General features: G+C 41.1%; 1 protein-coding gene and 1 pseudogene across 1 annotated transcript; both read left to right on the top strand.

Annotated features, from left to right (window-relative positions):
* Window positions 1–4559: 4559 nt before the first annotated feature.
* On the top strand, window positions 4560–7303 carry LOC109011825 (annotated as a pseudogene).
* A 7416-nt stretch (window positions 7304–14719) lies between these two features.
* On the top strand, window positions 14720–15286 carry LOC109011826. Its single transcript, XM_018993168.1, has one exon. The coding sequence runs from the start codon at window positions 14720–14722 to the stop codon at window positions 15284–15286; it is 567 nt and encodes a 188-aa protein (XP_018848713.1).
* Window positions 15287–20357: the final 5071 nt, after the last annotated feature.

The following is a 20357-nucleotide window of genomic DNA, read 5'->3' as shown; positions in this document are numbered from 1 at the left end:
TATCTTCTACCTTCAAAGCTCATCCTCACCCTTCCTCTGCTCTAGGTCTTGCTTCACCGTCGCCCATCCCTCTGTGCCCAGCGTCGCTGCCCAGCTCCTCCCTCTCTCTCTCTTTGTTTTTCTCGTGCATTTATTTTTGTTATGAATCTGCGCTTGTGTTGTGTTGTGGAGTGGTAGATCTCCACTTCGTTTGTTCTTCTTTATCTCGTTTTTATCGACAGCCATGACTGTTAATGATTTGTGTAGTTATATTTTCGAGCATTTTGATCTGCAATCTCTCTCTCTCTCTCTCTGTTTTTTTTTCGTTTCTTCTTGGGCATTTTGGTAAGCTTGTAGGCTTTGTTTTGTGGTCTGAGGGAAATTCCATTTGGTGAAAAAGCGGAGGAAGAGATGAAACCATTGCATATGTTTGTTTAGCAATGTGCTGTATATAATACGATTTCTTATATTAAACCATTCCCTTTTGTTGTGAAGGTGGAGCCCGCTCCCTTGCTGTGTTTGATAATGATATAGGAAGTGGTGGCAATGGTGGTGATTTTGGACTCCATGACTTCCGGTGTATTGCTACCAGTAAGAGTAAGCGTAACAGGCACGTTGATAATGGTGAAAGCATCAGCTCTTCTTCAAGTTTTGACATGCAGACATGGATTACTAAAAATGTTGGGGACCAAAAAATTATCGTTTGCATAGCATGAAATGTCCCTCCCCTAAATGAGTTTGTTGTGAAATGTTCATATTGTGTGTGTGCAGTGAGAGGCGATCATTGCGAATTTTTTAATCATCCAGTTGTAATGATACTTCTCAAGTGGTGACCTTTGTAATGACCTTTGTAAATTAACCGTTGTAATGAAAAATTGTGTAATGAAAACAGCTTAGCAATTGGTTTGGATTGAATAACGATGTAATGAAAAGTTGTGTAAATTAACCTTTCTTGATCGTTCATAACTAGAGATTAATAGTACTGATGTTGTACACTGATATCTGGATATACAAATCTAAGCTTACTTTTCATTCATCTCACAAATATTACAACAAATTATACACAAAGTAAACAAATATTACTGTGTATATTACAAGTCTCATTTCCCTTTTATTTCCCTCTTACAATCACTTACAATCAGTGCATGCTTAGCAACCACATGCCAAAATTAAAGTTACACAAGAACTAAATATATAGCAAATGAAAATATATCCTGTTCATGTCTTCGCTTCCAATCTTGTCAAAATCCTCCATCTGAAAGAAGTGACACAAAGCCATTCAAAATACTCGGTGGAATGTTTACCAAAGTTCAAACTTAGATCTGAAAAATAGCATAAACAAATATATCAAATATTGAATTAACATCCTGCACATATTTAACATCCTTATAGTCATCCAAGCCTACAACGAAAAAAATAAATGCCGCCTTAAATAGAAGACCATGTTCTACCAAGAAATAAGCATCGAAATTCAACGACCTATATTGTAATAGATAAAATGAACAAAGCAATTAGTGTATAGACTATAAGCCATATATATATTACTTCTAATTCATCTCGGAATTTAGTCCCTGTTCCAATAGATTGTTAAAAATTTATGGAGAAAATATGACTTTTCATAATTAACTGGCAAAGCTATGGAGAGCAGCTTCTTCCCTAACCAGCTGTTGACATTTTTCAGCTATAAGAAATAAAAGCAAGGTAAACTTTCTATACCTCTACTGGAACAAGATGCATAGAATAGGACAACCAAGTGAAGATATATAAACATACACAATTAAAAATCACAGAAGCAATTAATTATCAAAAAGATAATCACAGAAGCAATTCAAAGATAAGATCAAACACCATTAAAACACTACAAGAGACAACCATTAAAACCATTTTGCAATCTTGCCAAATTCCCTCATCTCATTCACATGAAATAAACTTATACAAAGATCAGTGCATGCTTAGTCTCCAACATGTACAAATTAAAGTTGTACAAGAACGAAATACATAGCAAATGAAAATCTTTGTCTTGTCTTCCCTTCCAATATTGTCAAAATACATAATGCATGTTAGGTAAAAGGGAAAAGGGATGTGAGGAACATAATGCATTTTTTAGACCTTTGCTTGGATTGACAAGAACACCATCATTACACCAATATGTACATAACTAACATCCTTAATCGCTTTAGAAAAAATTCCCATGATTAAATACTGCAAAGTACTCCAAAAAATTACTAAAGATCAGTAAATTTTTTAGATTCAAAATAAAAAGGAAAGAAAACATACCTTTGCATGTTAGCTAGTGATCAAAGCCTTGGCATAGCTCCATAGCCTCTCCAAGAGATACAAAAATGAAACACAATGGTTAAGTGCTGCATGCTATATGTCATTCTGCCTAAACTTTGAAAACAGAAAGTGCAAAATAGAGTTGGTGTTTTAATCCCTTCCAATAGATTGTTACAGGAGAAAAAATGACTTCAATGTATTTTGAAAAAAAAAAATTAAATAAACGATTTTAGGATGTTAGAAACCATCTCCTCTATCGTTGAGTTTTATGAAGAATTTTTGTCAAGATTCTTAGTATGTTGACGATTGTTCCGTACATAGAGTATGAGGCTGTTAAGTACTAGAGGAATGAGATATTACTGGAGTTGGTGTTTTAAGGCTTAGATTTATCATTGAGATAAATTAAAACAAGAAATCGTATTATATACAGAACATTGCTAAACAAACATATGCAATAGTTATGCAATAGTTTCATCTCTCCCTCCGCTTTTTCACCAAATAGAATTTTCCTCAGACCACAAAACAAAGCCTACAAGCCAACCAAAATGCCCAAAAGAAACGAAAAAAAAAACAGAGAGAGAGAGAGAGAGCTTGTAGATCAAAATGCCCGAAAATATAACAACACAAATCATTAACAGTCATGGCTGTCGATACAAACAAGATAAAGAAGAACAAACGAAGTGGAGATCTACCACTCCACAACACAACACAAGCACAGATTCATAAAAAAAAAATGCACGAGAAAAACAAACACACACAGAGAGAGAGAGAGAGAGAGAGAGAGAGAGAGAGAGAGAGAGAGAGAGAGAGACGGAGGGGTGACGATGAAGCGGTACCCAGAGCAGAGGATGGGCGACAGCGACGCGGCGGCGGCACCCAGAGCAGAGGATGGGCGACAGCGACGCGGCGGCGGCACCCAGAGCAGAGGAGGGGCTACTACAAGCTTTGAAAGTAGAAGAGACCGAACAGTAGAGATGAAACCCAGGCCACTGCTGAAGAGATGAAACCCAAGGCTACAGATTTTGAATGGGAGAGGAAGCTGAAGAGAAGAGGGCGCTCTGAAGGTAGAAGACGCTGAAATGGCAGACGCGGGAATTCAAATGGGTTTTTTTCTCAAAATGTAGGTCATCTGATCTTCAAAACGCACGTTTTGAGACCAAAAGTCACTTTCTCTGAAAGGTAACTCAATAATTGAAAATCATTTTACTCATGATTATTATATATATTAATATACCAATAATGCTTGAGTACGACTTGAACACCATTAATGAAGGAACACAACAGTGAGCAAACCAAATAGCTACTAGCCATGGAGATCAAAGTTGAGATGATCAATAGAGAGGCAACAAAGCCTTCCTCACCAACTCCTCATCACCTTAGATGCTTCGATCTCTACCTTTTACGTGGTGAAATCATTGGTGCTAGTCTACTCCAACGGAAAATGTTGTACTTCCGAAAGAGATTGAATCTCTGAAAGCAAGCACAGAGCGTTTGGTTCTAGTTCAAGTTAGCTTCTTCGAATGTGGAGGAATGGCCATGTGCGTCTCACCTTTGGAGGAATCTCTGCAAGCAAGCACAGACGACGGGTTGGGGGAGGGAGAAAGAGAGAGAAGAGGGGGGAAGAGATAAAAAAAAAAAGTAGAGAATCTAGTGTATGTGGGGTAAATGGGAACTTGCTACACCTCCTACATGGCGGCATTTGATTAGCTGGTGTTAAATTTGGGTTTTCACCCGACTGGTTCCTAGCTTCTCCCATCCAAGAATATTAACAACGGTCAAGAAAATTATGAATTTAAATGAATACCGTTCGCATTTCTCTCCCCATTTTACCAACATTGCTGAAAGCTAACGGCTATCAAATTTAGGCTTCTTTTGGAAGTTGAGCTCATCTCAACTTATCATTACAACTTTTTCAAATCTCAACATAAAATATAATAAAAAATTCAACTTTTTCAAATCTCAAAATAATAATAATAATAAATAATAATATTCTAATAATATTTTATCATCTCAACTCAACTCAATTCAATTCACTTCAACATCCAAACCCACCCTTAAAATTTAACTATAGAGATATAGAGAGCGATTGGATTTCTCATTTCATGTTTATTTAGCTGTTGTATCAGTATACTCTTATAAATATACTCCAAAATTTAAATTCTCGTCTCTATAGGGAGAAAGAAATACACCGACTCGGAAGAGAAGAATTAATAGACTCAGAGAGAGAGAGAGAGCGACGAAAATGTTAGAGCGTGAAAGATTTTAGACTATAAGAGATAAGTGGAGGGACGGAAAGAATCGAGATGATGATGCATAACGGGAACAACGGCTACGAAAACGGGGTGTTGACATCGGCATCGGCGGCGACGACGTCCACGACCACGACGTTGTCTTCATCCATGAAAAATGAGCAAGCTCAGGGGTTCAAGACGTACTTCAAGAACCCATGGGGGTGGTACAAGTTCCATTACGAGAAGACTCCCCAGGTCTCGTCCCTTATTCCCACGGCAAATCCGTTTCACAGGTTGGGGCTTCTTTTTATTTTTCTTTTTGATGTTTGTTTTTTGGGCTTTCTTGTTCCTTTGCAATAGTCTAGAGCTGTTCCTGACTCCCTTTTGAGTTTTAAACCCATATCTATTTGTAGCATATGCGTTTCGATTTCCTTTGAGATTCATCGGTACAAATTCCACTTCTTATTAATATAACAGGAGAGAGTGTGGTCAAAAATATTTTTAAAAGCTAAACCTAGATTATATGTATTTTTGGATGACTAAGGATTAGGGTGTCGGTAGCACATATTGCAGAAATCAGTTTAGAATAGTGTGATTTTGGGAATTTCACAAGTGTACCTTATATAAAAAAATAAGTGTACCTGTTTTTCTGAGAGCCAGCACCACTAAGCTCAATCACAGATAAGTCATGCTTTCAGAGAGCACTTCAATCACAAATTCTCATAAACTCAAAAGTGATCCAATTTTTAAAACCAGAATGAAGATTTTCCATTTATAGTTAAATTAATATCAATTTTTGTTTTGAGATTTCTTTTATTGGGATAGAAGTTGTGCATTTATGAGTAGTCAAATCTCTTGTAGAACTTGGCTGCCATTAATTTGTTCATTAGTTGCAGCTTCATATCTGGAATTTAGTAATGCTATATAACTTATTTGGTTTGGATTTATTCTCAAATGATAGTTCTCTAACTTTAGTCTTTGCTCTTGATACATGTTCATGTTAAGGGCATATATTTGATCCAAGGAATCGGTGCTGGGTATCATCCCTACTGTTCTGGATGTCAATGTGCTTGATGAAGTTATTCAAGTGAGTTTGGAAACCATTTTTCTTGGTGTTTCATGATTGTGTTATATTTTTCATGGAAAATAGTAAAATACCATCACAGTCAGAACCTATAATTTGTAGGAAATGCAAGTACAATGTTCTAATCCATTCATCTCCTTATGATTACTGTCAATAAATAATGTAATCATTATGGCGAGTGGATTTTGATATGAAAGGCAAGAGGACTAGGCTACATAAAAAGGATGATGAGGAGTTAATCTAAGAGTGTTTTTTAGTTTTTCCCAGTCTTAAGAGGATTGCCTGTTTCCAAGTTTATTTCATTTTAATCCCATGCATTAAAAAGATCATTTAACTAGTGCTTTTGAAGAGGCATATCATTTGGGTATGAAGCTTGCCTTGCATCTCCAATTTCTTTATAATATTAAGCGGTTTAATGTAAGGTACACACTTGATTCTTTTTGGCTGCTTTCTGAAGTCTATTCCATGAAAGAGCAAATCGAGATTTGTATTTTGTTTAGGTCCAAAAAATCTTTATCTGCCAATCTTTAAATTACCAAAAATAGAAAAACATCTGGAAGACCTTGTTTATATTTGTTATACTGTCTCTATCAAAAAATACTTTTTTTTTCTTTCTTTTTATTAAGTGTCTCTGTTAAACAAGACTTGGACAGGATCAAATAACTGATATTGCCATCCAAACAAAATAGCAGACACCTGCATTATTACAGTTTTAGAAGATTCAAAAGTGAAACATTGCAAGTTCTTGTCAGCTACAAATGCATATGTGAATCTCCTATCTGACTCTTGATATTTGGGTGACTTTTCAGGTATCAAGTGAGGAATCTATTGAAAATGCTAAGCAGCTTGCGTTGAAAGAAGGCTTGTTGGTATGGTAATTAATAATGATCAGCTTTAACGAGTACTATTGCGAGTCCTTTTGTTGCAGTTATCTTTTGAGCATCCACTTCTGTGCTGAACGTTGGGGAATTGTCTTTTGGCAGGTGGGGATTTCATCTGGTGGGTGGCAGCTGCTGCAATAAAGTTGGCACAGAGGCCAGAAAATGCTGGAAAGCAAATTGTTGTAGGTCTAATTTCCTTCTTCAAATTGCTATACAATTACAACCCCTTATGTTCTTCATTCTCCATATTATGATAGTGTGCCTATGTTGATTTCGTGCTTGAAGGGGGTGTACTTTCAAATGACTCCAGTCTAATCTGAAGTAATAACATAATCTTTTAAGAAAGGAATTAAAAAAAGAATTCACAACAATTTGGTAATTGCATTGTCCTATGATCGTACTTAATTCATGCCTATGGTTGAGTATGTGCATGGTGCTCAGGTCACTACCTCAGTTTGGACCCTAGGAAAAGGCTATATGTTTTTTTTATAGGTAAAATAAAATTTATAAAGAAAAAGGCATAACCCAGGTGCCGCAGAAGTTATACAATGAGAACACCTAGTTACAAGAAAGAACTATAAATGGGGAAATGGCTATATGTTTTCTGTCTGTCAGGACTAAAACTAATCCATTTTTCGCATTCGGGTCATTTATGCTTTGCTGTTGCTATGCCTAGACTGAGATTTTTGAGTGTGCTTAGATGGCTTAGAACTTTTCCTGTCCGCATATACTAATCTGAGTCCATTTTGTTTGCGATGCAGGTGGTTTTTCCTAGCTACAGAGAGCGTTATCTGTCTTCTCTGCTCTTTGACTCCATCAGGCATGAGGTAGAAAACATGACTTATGACTGAGGTGTTACCGAAAATATCTGATTGAATATAAAATTCCATCCTCTTTGGGAACCAACTTGGGATTTTTTATTTCACTTATAATTCTTGAGTTGTAATCTCACTGATTCTGTATATTGGGTTTTTTTCTTTCAATTTGCAGAAAATACATCGTAGCCGTTTCAGGGTTGTGCGAAGAAAAAGGTTGTGCTGCAAGGACATTGGTGGTACCTCTAAAGAGTGTATTGAAGAGACCCAACCCCATGGAGGTAAGGCGATTAACTATGATGAAGAAGAGGAGGGTAAAATACGCCGTTCATTTTGTTTTCTAGTAACCTTTCTGCTTGATGATTTTTAATGTTATTCCTTTTCTTTGTTTGGTGTAAATTAAACTCATGCTGCTTGTTGGTGCAAAAATAATTCCCAAGTATTCAACATAACATCGACGAGGCCCGATGTTCGAAATAAGAGTAGTTTATGCAGCCAGACATTAACGTTAAGATGGGATAAATCCTTATAAATTTGTTGAAGTTCATCTCTATTTTGAATTATGCTAGAAACCCTTTCTTGTCTAATAAATATTGTATATGACTATTCAGTAAAAGAAGAAAACATTGTATACAAGTTTTTGTTTGTGAAAGCATTACTTAGGATGGAACTCCATTTAGTGGAATTTACTAGATGCTCATTCCAACCAAGTATGGCGTACTATGCTTTGGGTTCGTATTATATATGTTATAGTTTCTTCATTTTCCTTTGCCATTTTCGAAAAATGAAATTTGTTTTTCTTTGTTCTGTGTCGAAAATGGTTGGTTAGCAACTTTCTTTGCAGAAAGGATGCTCCCATCGAAGATTTTATGTTAGTGCAATAGAGGTGTATGAATTTATTTGTTCTATTATGCTTTAATAATTTCCTAATATTGGTATTTAACAACCATGTTCTTTTTCTAGTTAAATCTCTATGGTCACTCAAATTAGCAATGTACATCGATTGAAATATGATATAAAAAAAAAAGCATAGATAAAACCAACACCACAAACATACAACCACGAACAATATTCAAAACAACAAAGACCACCACCATGGATCCATGGTATGACCACCACAAACAATACTAAAAATTGATCAAAGTATAATACTCTGGCAACCCCAACACCACAACAATTAAACATTCATACCTTCAAAATCAAAGCCAACATCACAAATAATATTTAAACCTACAAATATACTTAGAACTCTACTACTTAAGTACAATGAATCCAACACTTGTCTAGCATCAAATGCAAATTTACTAAAGCTTTATTCTCTCGATATGAATTTAAGGTGTCATTCAACCCCACCTGTCCAATATATCGAATTCACATAATGTTGAACTCCACTTGGATCATACAACTAAGTGCATGGTCTTGTAGAGTTAGTTTTTTAATCCTCACAAAATTTGAACGTACAATTAATTAGAGGTTGTAATGTAATCCTTATGGGTGAAAAGTGTGAAATTCTCTCATTAAAGATCATTTCAGTGCAATTAGTATAATATTCTTTATTATGCTATGTTTTAATAATATTCTTATATTGATATCATATTGAATATGCTAGTTGTTTTAGTTGGTTCTTTATCGCCGGAAAAGAATATTTGGAGTAGAGATTGCCAAAAGTCTAAAACTGTCTTATTTTAAGATCAGTGCCATCAAGGTATGAAATTTCTTTATTACGCTATGTTTTAATAATATTCTTATATCGATAGGTTTTTTTTTTTCTATATTCTTATATTGGTGTCATATAGACTATGCTAGTTATATTCGTATTCTTTACTTTTTTACTCGGCTTTTATGATAGCTGTCACTGGTGCTTAGGTATTTTTTGCATTATCGTCCATGTAGAAAATATAATACTATTGAGGCAATTTTATCTACAGACTTTTATATAAATACGGTATATATTTTTAAATAGACTTAGGAGGTCAAAATTGTTATAGGCTTTTATTGACCTGCAAGGATTGAGAATTTTACATTGCCTTCAAAGGTTACATCTTGAAACCTTTAATACTTTTGATAAACATTCTCACCCTCCATTTTTTTATAGAACATATTTATAGTTAATATTTTCTCCACTTTTTTTTTTCTCTCATTCTCTCGACGGCTCGCTTCCTCACCTCCTTCTTCTTCTCTTTGTTCCTCTTCTTCATCCTCTTCTTGTTCTCCTTCCACTTCTCTCCTCTTCCTCTTCCTATTCTTCTTCCCCTTAGTCTTTGTCTTCGTCACCATATGCATATGCATATGCATATTCATCTTCATCTTCTTCCTCATCCTCATCCTCTTCCTCTTCCTCTCCATTTTCTTCTACTTCTCCTTTCTTTGGTGATAGCCTTTCTTTGCTAAAAGGGTGGAACAACCACTTTTAAGATCTTCTTTTGGTGCAATAGAGGAGGTATATAGATTTATTTATTTTATTATGCTTTAATAATATTCTAATCTTGGTATCAAAAGTGTTCCCTTTTTTTAATCAAATCTTCTCATAGATCAAATTAACAATGTATACCAGTCAAAATATGATACAAAATATAGAAAACAATAGACAAAATCAAAACTAAAAATCCACAACGATGAACAATATTCAAAACAATAAGTTCACCACCATGGATCCATGGGATTACCACACCACAAATAATATTCAATATCAAAATACACCACTGCACCACTACAAGAACAAAATATTCATAGTTTCAAGGTCAACGCCACCACCACTAATAATATGTAAAACTATGAATTTATTTAAAACTCTACTATTGAAGTAATGAATTGAATACTACATGTCCAACGTATTGAATTCACAGAATATACTCATATTGGATGATACAACTAAGGATTAGTATGATCTAGTTTTTTACCTCATACAATATGAGTGTACAATGAATTAGAGGATGTGATCTAATATTTATTGGGCGAGCTATGGAGTAAGTAGGTTCTCCAACGTCGAGAAAAAATATTTAGAGTGGAGATTCTCAAATGTGTGAAACTCTCTCGTTGAAGATCTTTTAGTGTAATCAAGTTATGAGATTCTTTATTATACTATGTTTTAATAATAATCTTGTATTGATGTCATATAGACTATGTTAGGTTTTTTGGTGGCTTCTTTACAGCTAGAAAAGAATCATTGGAGTGGAGATTGCCAAAAGTCTAAAACTATCTCATTGAAGATCTTTCAGTATAATAATCAAGGTGTTGTGATTCTTTATTGTGCTATATTTTAATAATATTCTATTGATAGTTTGTTTATATTCTTATATCGGTATCATATAAATCATGCTAGTTGTTTTCTTATAGTTTACTTTCACATAGCTCTTAGCCTCTTATGATGGCTCTCAGTGGTACATAGGTAATTTTTGCATTATCACTCTTGTAGAAAGCCTATCTTTGCTGAAAGAGCGGTGGTGCATAGGTATAAATTTATTTATTTAATTATCCTTTAATAATATTCTAATCTTGGGATCAAATGTTTCCCTTTTTTAGTCAAATCTTTTCATTGCTCAAATTAAAAATGTACACCAGTAAAAAAACATGATACTAAAGATAAAAAAGAAATAGACAAAACCAAAACAAAAAAACCATAACCATGAATAATATTCAAAATAACCAAGTGAACAACCATGGATCCATCAGATCAACACACCAAAAATAATACCCAATATCCAAAATACACCACTCCCCCACCACAACAACAAAATATTCATAATTTCAAAATTGCAATCACCACTAATAATATTCAAAACTATGAATTTACTTAAAACTCTTCTACTAAAGTACAACGAATCCAACACCACATGCCCAATATATCGAATTCGCATAATGTTAACTCATCTTGATGATATAACTAAGGATTATTGTCTAGTTTTTACCTCATACAATATGAGTGTATGATGAATTAGAGGTTATGATGTAATAGTTATGAAGCGAGCTATGGATTTAGTGGTTTCTCCAACGTCAAGAAAGAATACTTAGAGTGGAGATTGTCAAATGTGTGAAAGTCTCTCATTGAAGATCTTTCAGTGCAGTCAATGTATGAGATTCTTTATTATGCTATGTTTTAATAATATTCTTATATTGATGTCATATTGACTATGCTATTTTTTTTAATGGCTTCTTCACGGTTGGAAAAGAATCTTTGCATTGGAGATTGTCAAAAGTCCACAACTATCTCATTGGTGTAATCAAGGTATATGTTATTTTATTACGCTATATTTTAATAATATTCTATTGATTATTTATATTATTATATTAGTCATGTAAACCGTGCTAGTTGTTTTCTTATAATTTACTTTCTCATTCAGCTCTTATGACAACTCTCAGTGGTATATATGTAGTTACCGTTCATGTAGAAAGTCTATCTTTGCTAAAAGGGTGGAACAACCACTTTTAAGATCTTCTTTTGGAACTTTAATAATTTTCTTTATTTCATTATGCTTTATTTCTTTATCTTAGTGGAACAACCATATTTATTTCATTATGCTTTAATAATATTCTAATCTTGGGATCAAATGTGTTCCACTTTTTTAGTGCAATCTTCTCGTTGCTCAAATTAATAGTGTACACCCATCAAAACATGATACAAAAGATAAAAATACAAAATATACAAAATCAACACCAAAAGTCCACATTCATGAACAATATTCAAAACAATAAAGTGAACCACCATGAATCTATGGGTATATATATATTCACAACTCCTCCATCACAAAAACAAAATATTCATAGTTTCAAAATCAACGCCACCACCACTAATAAAATTTAAAGTCACGAATTTATTTAAACTTACCATTGAAGTATAACGAATCCAAAACACCACATGCCCAACATATGCAATTCACATGACGTTGACTCATCTTAGATGACACAACAAAGAATTAGCATGGTCTAGTTTTTAACTTATATAATATGAGTATACAATGAAATAGAGGTTGTGATGTAATACTTATGGAGAGTGTGAGGGAGGGGCCCATCCTAGAGGCCAAGGCCAGGAACTTAGGGCCCAAAGGCAAAACCCTTCAGTGAGTTAAGAGTCCAGGTCGAAGAATCACGTGCTGAGCCCGTGGCTGTAAACCTATTCGGGAATGCCTTTTAGTGCCAAGCTCGGATGTGCCAATGCGATCGTCTCGGGGCTCGACAGCCTACTAGGACCTACAAAAGGACGCCGAGCAAGACGTCGAGCTGCACGCGGACGACTGAATGAGCTCGGTCACAAACCCATCAGACTCAAGGGATGCTGCACTCAAATGCATGTGTCAGGAAACCCGACACATAACGGCACGAGCACACCCAATGTACTAAGGACGGTTCGCCCACGACTTGACACCCAACTATGGCAGGAAGCGGCAGGACAGGCCAAGCACGACTGACACCTGACACTCCACGACCTCTCAGCAGCAGACAGGCCTAGCACGACTGACACGCCACAATCTCCTCTAGTCGCTAGAGCTGTAGGCTGACACAACAGGAAATGAGTGATAGCAGGTCTGACACCTGACACGCCATGACCTCCATCGGCAGCAGGACCCGTATCAGGTATAAATAACGGGCATCCTTTTATGGGAGCTCTCTCTTAATTTTTGATTGTCCTAGTTATTCATCAGAGTAATATCATAGAGAATGGTTCATTGACTTTGGCATCGGAGTGATCTCGGACGTCACCGGAGCCCTTTCTCATTATTTTCAGGTGGCGTGAGCTTGGTCCGGAAGTTCTAGGGCTGTGAAATACAACATCAACAGTTGCGCCGTCTGTGGGATAATTTTCTATAAAAGTATGTACTTTGTGCATTCCGGTAACGACGCGGTCCCAAGCTACACGAAGGGGAGATGACGAAGAAGGGACGATGGAAGCAAAACTTGCGAGCATGGAGGAGAAATAAGGAACGGATGCTACGACAGGAGAATGCGGCCCTCAAGCGCACCAACGAAGAGCTAGTGGGAGGTGCAAAACCGAGTGGCAACGAACACGAGGATTCGCGACGTGTCCATGCAAATGCCACGTTGGAGGAAGAGAGGCGCAAGATGCATGTTCAAATCCAAGAGCTTGGGGGATAAATGCGTGGAGATGGCTAAAAAGATAGACACGCCATCCACTGTTGACCAGCTACTCGTCAGCATCAACCTCCTATACAGTGCGGGGGTCATGGCGGTGCCACTTCCCCCAAGTTCAAGGTTCCCCAGATGGAAATGTACGACTGGTCCAAAGACCCACTAGAGCACCTGGAGACGTTCAAAGCCCACATGACTCTGCATGGTTTCCCAGGGGAATTCGCCTGCCAAGCCTTCCCACTAACGCTAAGGGGAGCTGCCTGGATCTGGTTTGGGCCATTGGCAATAGGAACAATAGATAGCTTTGAGGAGCTCGCTTGCCTCTTCATGATGCGATTCTTGGCGAGTTGAAAAAGGAGACGCCCGACAGCTTACCTCCTGATCATCAAACAGCATGATGGTGAGAACCTAAAGTCGTACCTTGTGTAGTTCAATCGAGAGTGCATGACCACCGATGACCAAGACGAGAAGATCACGTGTTGGCAGCCTTCTTAGGAGGAATATGGCCTTTAAATCTGTTCATGGTGCAGATAGCGTGAAAGACCCTTACAACATTGAGGGAGTTCATGGACCGGGCATATGGATTCATCAACGCTAAGGATACACTCGAGGCCTTGACTGCCCCACGATGGTCCGAGATGGAGCGAGCGAGCGAGTCGGAAGGTGCCAAGCCCGCGAGGAGGTTGGGACCAAGGAAATAGGGGAGCATCATATAAGAAGAGTAGGGGAGAAATGCCGGCTCGACCCCAAGGGAAAGCCGCGCATACACAAACTTGGTCGTGGAAGGTAATCGACTCCTGAGCCCCTGAAGAGAGCAGCCCCAAGATGAGGAAAACTGCCCATATTGTGAGTTCCACATGAATGACCAACACAACACTCGAGATTGCTACACCTTAAAGAGGATGAGGAAGGAAGAACAGTGTAATCGGGCGCACTAGACGGAGAATTGAGTAGATTGGTGCGGAGGAAGGCGCACGGATCCCCGGCGGGGTGCAAGTTAGAGAAGGTAAGGAACGATCTCGATGAAATGCGGAGGAGTCCCCCAGCAGAGAATAGGCCACTTGGGGAGATAAGCACAATCACCCCAGGGGGTACGCTAGAGGCAGGACAACTTCGTTAGCCCATAAAGCACATGCTCGGAGGGCGCGGTACAAGGAAGTGTTCGTCGCTGAAAGAGTTGCAAACAGGCCCCTACAGCGCACTAGAGGCCCCACGATAACCTTAGATGCAAGAGACGAAGAAGGCATCCTCCACCCGCATGACGACGCACTGGTAGTAACAATGCAAGTGGCAAACTTCAAAACCTAGAGGATCCTAGTTGAGAACAGCAGTTTGGTAGATATCTTATTCTGGGAAGCCTTCGTGAAGATGGGAATCAGCTTGGATCGACTACACCCTGCTCCGATGCCACTCAAGGGCTTCATGGGGGACGTTGTTCAACCAATGAGAGCCATCACCATTTCAGTATTGGCAGGGAAGGCTCCCAAAATTGCGGCCATCATGTCCGACTTCTTGGTCGTCAATGCTCTGTCTTCATACAACTCCATATTGGGGCGCCCCACCCTGAATAGTTTGAGGGCAGTAACGTCCACCTATTACCTCAAAATGAAGTTCTCCACCAACTCGGGAGTGGGCGAAGTCCGCGGCGAGCAGGTCTTGGGCCAAGAATGCTACGACCGAGAGTTGAAGCACCAGGTTAAACTAGTCGCAGCAATCAGAAAGGCAGAAGAAGCGCCCAAGCTAGGTTCACCTCCGCCCCTGACCAAATGGGATGAAGAGATTCGTGATGAACAGGCTTTGTGGCAAGCAGAACCCAACGAACCCTTGGAGTTGGTTGCAATTGACCAGTTGACACCGGTGCGAAGGATCCAGATCGGGACTAAGTTGGGCCCAGAGATTAAAGCAGCGCTGATATCCCTCATAGTAGAACACTAGGACATGTTCGCTTGGAGCCATGAGGATATGCCAGGGATTGACAACTCCATCATAGAGCACCGGCTTTGCATCGATCCAATGCTGAGAAGTATGGGGCGATAGCTGAGGAGGTGGATCGTCTCCTAACGGCCAGGTTCATTTGGGAGGTCCACTATCCGGAATGGTTATCTAATGTAGTTCTAGTGAAGAAGGTCAACAGGAAGTGGCAGATGTGTGTTGACTTCATCGACCTGAATACAGCTTACCCGAAAGATAGCTTCCCCTTATTGCACGTTGACCTGATTGTGGATTCGACGACGAGGCATCCCCTCCTTAGCTTTATGGGCGCTTATTCCTGGTATAACCAGATTAGGATGAACCTGGATGACAAGGAGAAGAGAGCGTTCGTAACAGATCGAGACCTCTACTACTACAAAACAATGTTGTTCAGCCTCAAGAATGCGGGGTCCACCTACTAACTGTTAGTGAACCAAATGTTCAAACAACAGATAGGAATGCGGGTTCCACCTACCTGGAAAAGGTGGAAGTAGTGATAGGAACGAAGTCCTATCAACCGACCGGTGCCTACCCTTCTTTAAAGTCTTAAGGACAGCCCAGGGGTGGGATGAGGCCTGCGAAAAAGTCTTTGTCGATTTGGAGTTGTATCTAAGTCATCCCCCACTGCTCAGTCAAACAAAACCTAGGGAGACATTGACGGTATACTTAGCAGTATGACTGCATGCCATATTAGTCGTACCTCCTGTCTGGGACGTGGAAGAAGGGCATTGGCCCGTCTACTACATGAGCCGGGCCATCCGCGGAGTAGAAGCAAGGTACCCCCGAACGAAGATGTTAGTCTTCGCCCTAGACGTTGCGGCCAGGAGATTAAAACCATATTTCCAGGCCCACCCGATGAAAGTACTCATTGATCCCCTTAAGAAGGTATTGCAGAAGCCAGACACCTCGGAATGGCTTGCAAAATGGGCGATTGAGCTCAGTGAATTTGACATGGAGTATTAGCCTCGAGTTGCAATCAAAGGACAATTGTTGCCAAATTTCATTGCCGAGTTCACTGATTTCCCAAAAGAAGTTCCGAACACACCCTAAGGAAAACCCTGGCAGGTCTACGTCGATGACTCATCTTGCCTGGCTGGCAGGGGAGTAGGGGTGCACATCGTCGCCAAGCAAGGAGATGAGCACAACTATACAGTTAAGCTGGCCTTCAAAACAACCAACAATGAAGCTAAGTATGAAGCACTCTTGACTGGAATGACAATTGTACGGTTTCTAGGAGCTAAATAGATAGAAGTGAGGGCGGATTCCCAAGTGGTAGTTAGCTAGGCTAAAGAAGTATCTCTAGTTGGTTTGTAACGAGCACAACTGCTTTCGCTACTTCATCATCCAACAAGTGCTAAGAGGGCTACGTTGGGGCAAGAAGAACTCCTGCTCCTGGAATACATTGTAGTCAGGACAGTCGATGCCCCCTCCATTGGGCTGGAAGTGTCTATCATGACCCCAGCACCTCCCAAGTGGAGATTCACTAAGGGATTTGTGGAAGCCATTTAGGAGGGAGGGCTCTCACTACGAGAGTGACCTGGGCCAGATATTATTGGCCTCTTTCCCTCAAGGATGCGGAAGACTTCACAAGAAGTGCCCACAGTGTCAAGAGCACGGGCCGATTCCGCGCTGCCCAGCGGAGGAGCTGACATTAATCACAGCCCCGTGGCCTTTTGCCTAATGGAGCCTAGACTTGATCGGCCCATTCCCTGTAGCAATAAGAGGAGCCAAGTTTGTCATTGTCGTGGTTGATTATTTCACAAAATAAGTCGAAGTTGAGGCCCTCGCAAGCATCATCTCCAGAACCATCACGAAATTCCTATGGAAGTCAGTGGTCTGCCGATTTAGCATACCTTAGAACTTCATATCGAACAACGGAAGACAGTTCGACTGCACACATTACCGGTAGTGGTGCGTAGAGCTTGAAATTAAAGTGAAGTACTCCTCGCTAGGACATCCTCAAGCCAACAGACAAGTCAAGGCAACTAACAAAACTCTCATCTCCACCCTCAAGAAGAAAATTGGGGGCACAAAGGAGCATGGGCCGAAGAGCTCCCAAGTGTGTTGTGGGCATACCAGGCCATTGTCCGGACCCCCCACCAGGGAGACACCCTTCAGCCTCACGGCAGCGAAGCAGTAATCCCCGTTGAAGTTGGACTCACCACATTCTGTGTCTAACATTTTGACCCTAACACTAACAATAAAAGGTTAGCCAAGAACTTAGATGTCCTGGAGGAGAGGAGAGAAGAAACAACGGTCCGGACGGCAAATAACAAGCGAAAGGCGGAGCAATATTCCAGACAGCAAAATATGTCAAATGAAGGAAGGTACCTGGTCAAATAGGGGTTGTAACATTTGTCAAATGAAGGAAGGTAGCCGGACAAGGTGGCGCGAGCCTTGTCCAGAGTCGAGGCTGGGGCCTGCGTCTCCTCTACCCCGGAAGAAGATGAGGGGCCTGTGACGGCTAACTGCCAAGAGAAATTCAGAAAGGACCCCTAGGTCTTGCTGCAGGGCCCGGGCGGCATGGGAGATAGAGCCTCAGAGTCATCATCATCACCCAAATCTATGGAAGTCGGAGGGTCTTGAAAATTTGGGCCGCAATTGGTCTTGCTTGGTTCGACAAACGAAGGGGGAAACGACCCCCATGGGCGGAGAAGTAGGTCTGGCAGCCTCGTCCGAACTCCGAGTTGCCACAGGAGGAGCTTCGGGTCTCAGCCCTTCTCCTCCTCCACTGACTTCTTCCTCGTCTTCTTCCTTGTCTTGATAGACAAACTACGCTCTCACCCCTACTTGACTTGAGGCACGAGAGGGGCTGGATTCTGCCTCCCGCAACCTAGTCCCCGGAGCCGTCTCGTCTTTGCCAGCACCTTCATGGCTAGTATCCTAGGAAGGGGCTGCCCCACTTGGGGATCCTCACCATCTCCTCCCGAAGTTTATCTTCGAAAGATGTGAAGGGCTCGAATGGGTTAGGTGCGCGAGGCAGGGAATGTGCCAGAGAAGCAAAAAATATTGTTTGAAGATCGCAGGCATCCAATTCTTATGTGGAAGGAAGCAACGGGTCAAGAAAAGGTTCAGTGGGAATTGGCTGAGAGCTCGTTGGAGTAGAGGGCTCGGTGGTAGGGCCCGAGCCGCTAGGGAATGACGGCGTGCTTCCCCATGTCGAAGGAACCAGAATCTCCTTTTGTGCGAACTCTCGATCACGAGGCATTTGGGGTTGGCTCCCTAGTTCCCCAGAACGATCGCCGGAAGGAGAAGAACCCCCAGCCTCACCATTCTGTGGGGAGGAACCATGGTGTACCCTTGGTCGCTTTGCCTAGCGGCTAGAAGAGCTCGAAATGCGCTTCCAGGGAGAGGGTCGTGCCAGAGAAGGGGGAATGCTACCCAAGAAATTCCTCCTGATAGCGTACAAACGGTCGGGCATAGATAGGAAGTAATGGATATTCTCATTAGAAAGGACCAGATCGGTCTGTGACTCGTTAGGGTGGGCCCACACCCAAGCTGTCACCAACTCCAACCAAGCCTCTTCCCTCTCATTGAGGGTAATTTCCAGGCTCTTCGATCCCTAGCACATTTGAATTGGGAACTCCTTGTGGGAGGCCTCCCTCTCAGGGTACTCCTAGTCCGGACCCGACACAAAGAAAAACTTCTGGGACCACTCCTTTATGCTCAAATGACGTTGCTCGAGCGAAGTGATCTTGCAGCCCGAAGACAACCGGGCCTGGAAACTAACGATGCTTCCTAGTCGGTATATCAGGTGATAAGCGGACAAGAACTCTCAGGCCGTCAGGTCTAGTTATTCTTCAAGAGTCTTGCTGAGTATCATCCAGAAGATGATGCAACTGGATATCAGGAGCCGCCACGCATTAGGGTGGAGCTGTGACGAGGCCAGTCCGAGTTAATATAGAACCTCGCGAACCAGACGATAGAACAGGAGACGGAGACCATTTGCAAACATTAGCTGGAAGAGAGCCACCCTCGTCGTCGTGCCATTGGGATTCATTGCATGCTCACCCCAGGGAATGTCCAGAACGACGGTAGGAGGAATCCTATACTGGGAGCAGAACGCCCTGAGGTCATCGCCAGAGACGAAAGCATTTTCTTTCGAAATATGGAAGAACATAATCAACTTTAGGTGGCATTACAACGGTGGGAAGCGACGGGAGAGTAGTGACGAATAGAAGATAAGGGAGGAAAACACGACGACTGGAGAGAATGAGCGCGGGAAATGGCAGAAATATGAGAGAATAAGGCGGAAGGAAATGGTGAAGAAGAAGGGGGCGGTGGGCCTTATATAGTGAAGGCAAGATGGAAAGTGCGCGGGATCGAAGCGGCACTGACAGCAGCGAGGTCATCAAGGGCCATGCGACGCATGGTTTCCAGAGCGACAACAAGAATGGAAGGCATCGTGAATGGAAGGCAACGTGTCAGGAGAGTGAGGGGCACGAACCAATAAGGTCCCAGGATACGAAGGGATGGGCGCCAACGTGTCAAATCAATCATCGGGAGAAGGGGAGAGGCACCCATCAACAGTAATTGGCCTCGGGAACTTCAAGAGTCGGAAGCTGAACAAGGACGACATAATTAAAGGTATTAGAATACCCACCACGCGCACGTGATAGGAATTTGCGGGGTACTGTGAGGGAGGGGCCCATCCTAGAAAGGCCCAGGCCCGAAGAGGCCAAGCCTATGAACTCAAGGCCCAAGGGCAAAACCCTTCCGTGAGTTAAGAGTTAAGATTGGTGAATCACATGCTGAACTAGTAGCTGTAAACCTATCTGGGAACGCCTTTTAGCTCCAAGCTCAGATGTGCCAATGAGATCATCTCGGGGCTTGGCAGCCTACCGGGACCTATCGAAGGACGCTGGGTAAAACGTCCAGCTGCACGCAGACGGCTGAACTAGCTCGATCACAAACCCGTCAGACTCAAGGGACGCCGCATTCAAATGCATGTGTCAGAAAACCAAACACGCAACGGCGCGATCGCACCCCATGTATGAAGGACGGCTCGCCCACGACCTGACTCCCAACTCTGGCT

This window comes from Juglans regia, chromosome 4 (genome assembly GCF_001411555.2).
Source record: "Juglans regia cultivar Chandler chromosome 4, Walnut 2.0, whole genome shotgun sequence".
Taxonomy (NCBI): Eukaryota; Viridiplantae; Streptophyta; class Magnoliopsida; order Fagales; family Juglandaceae; genus Juglans; species Juglans regia.
The sequence above is the reverse complement of the archived record's forward strand: the minus strand, read 5'-3'. Positions and strand labels throughout refer to the sequence as shown.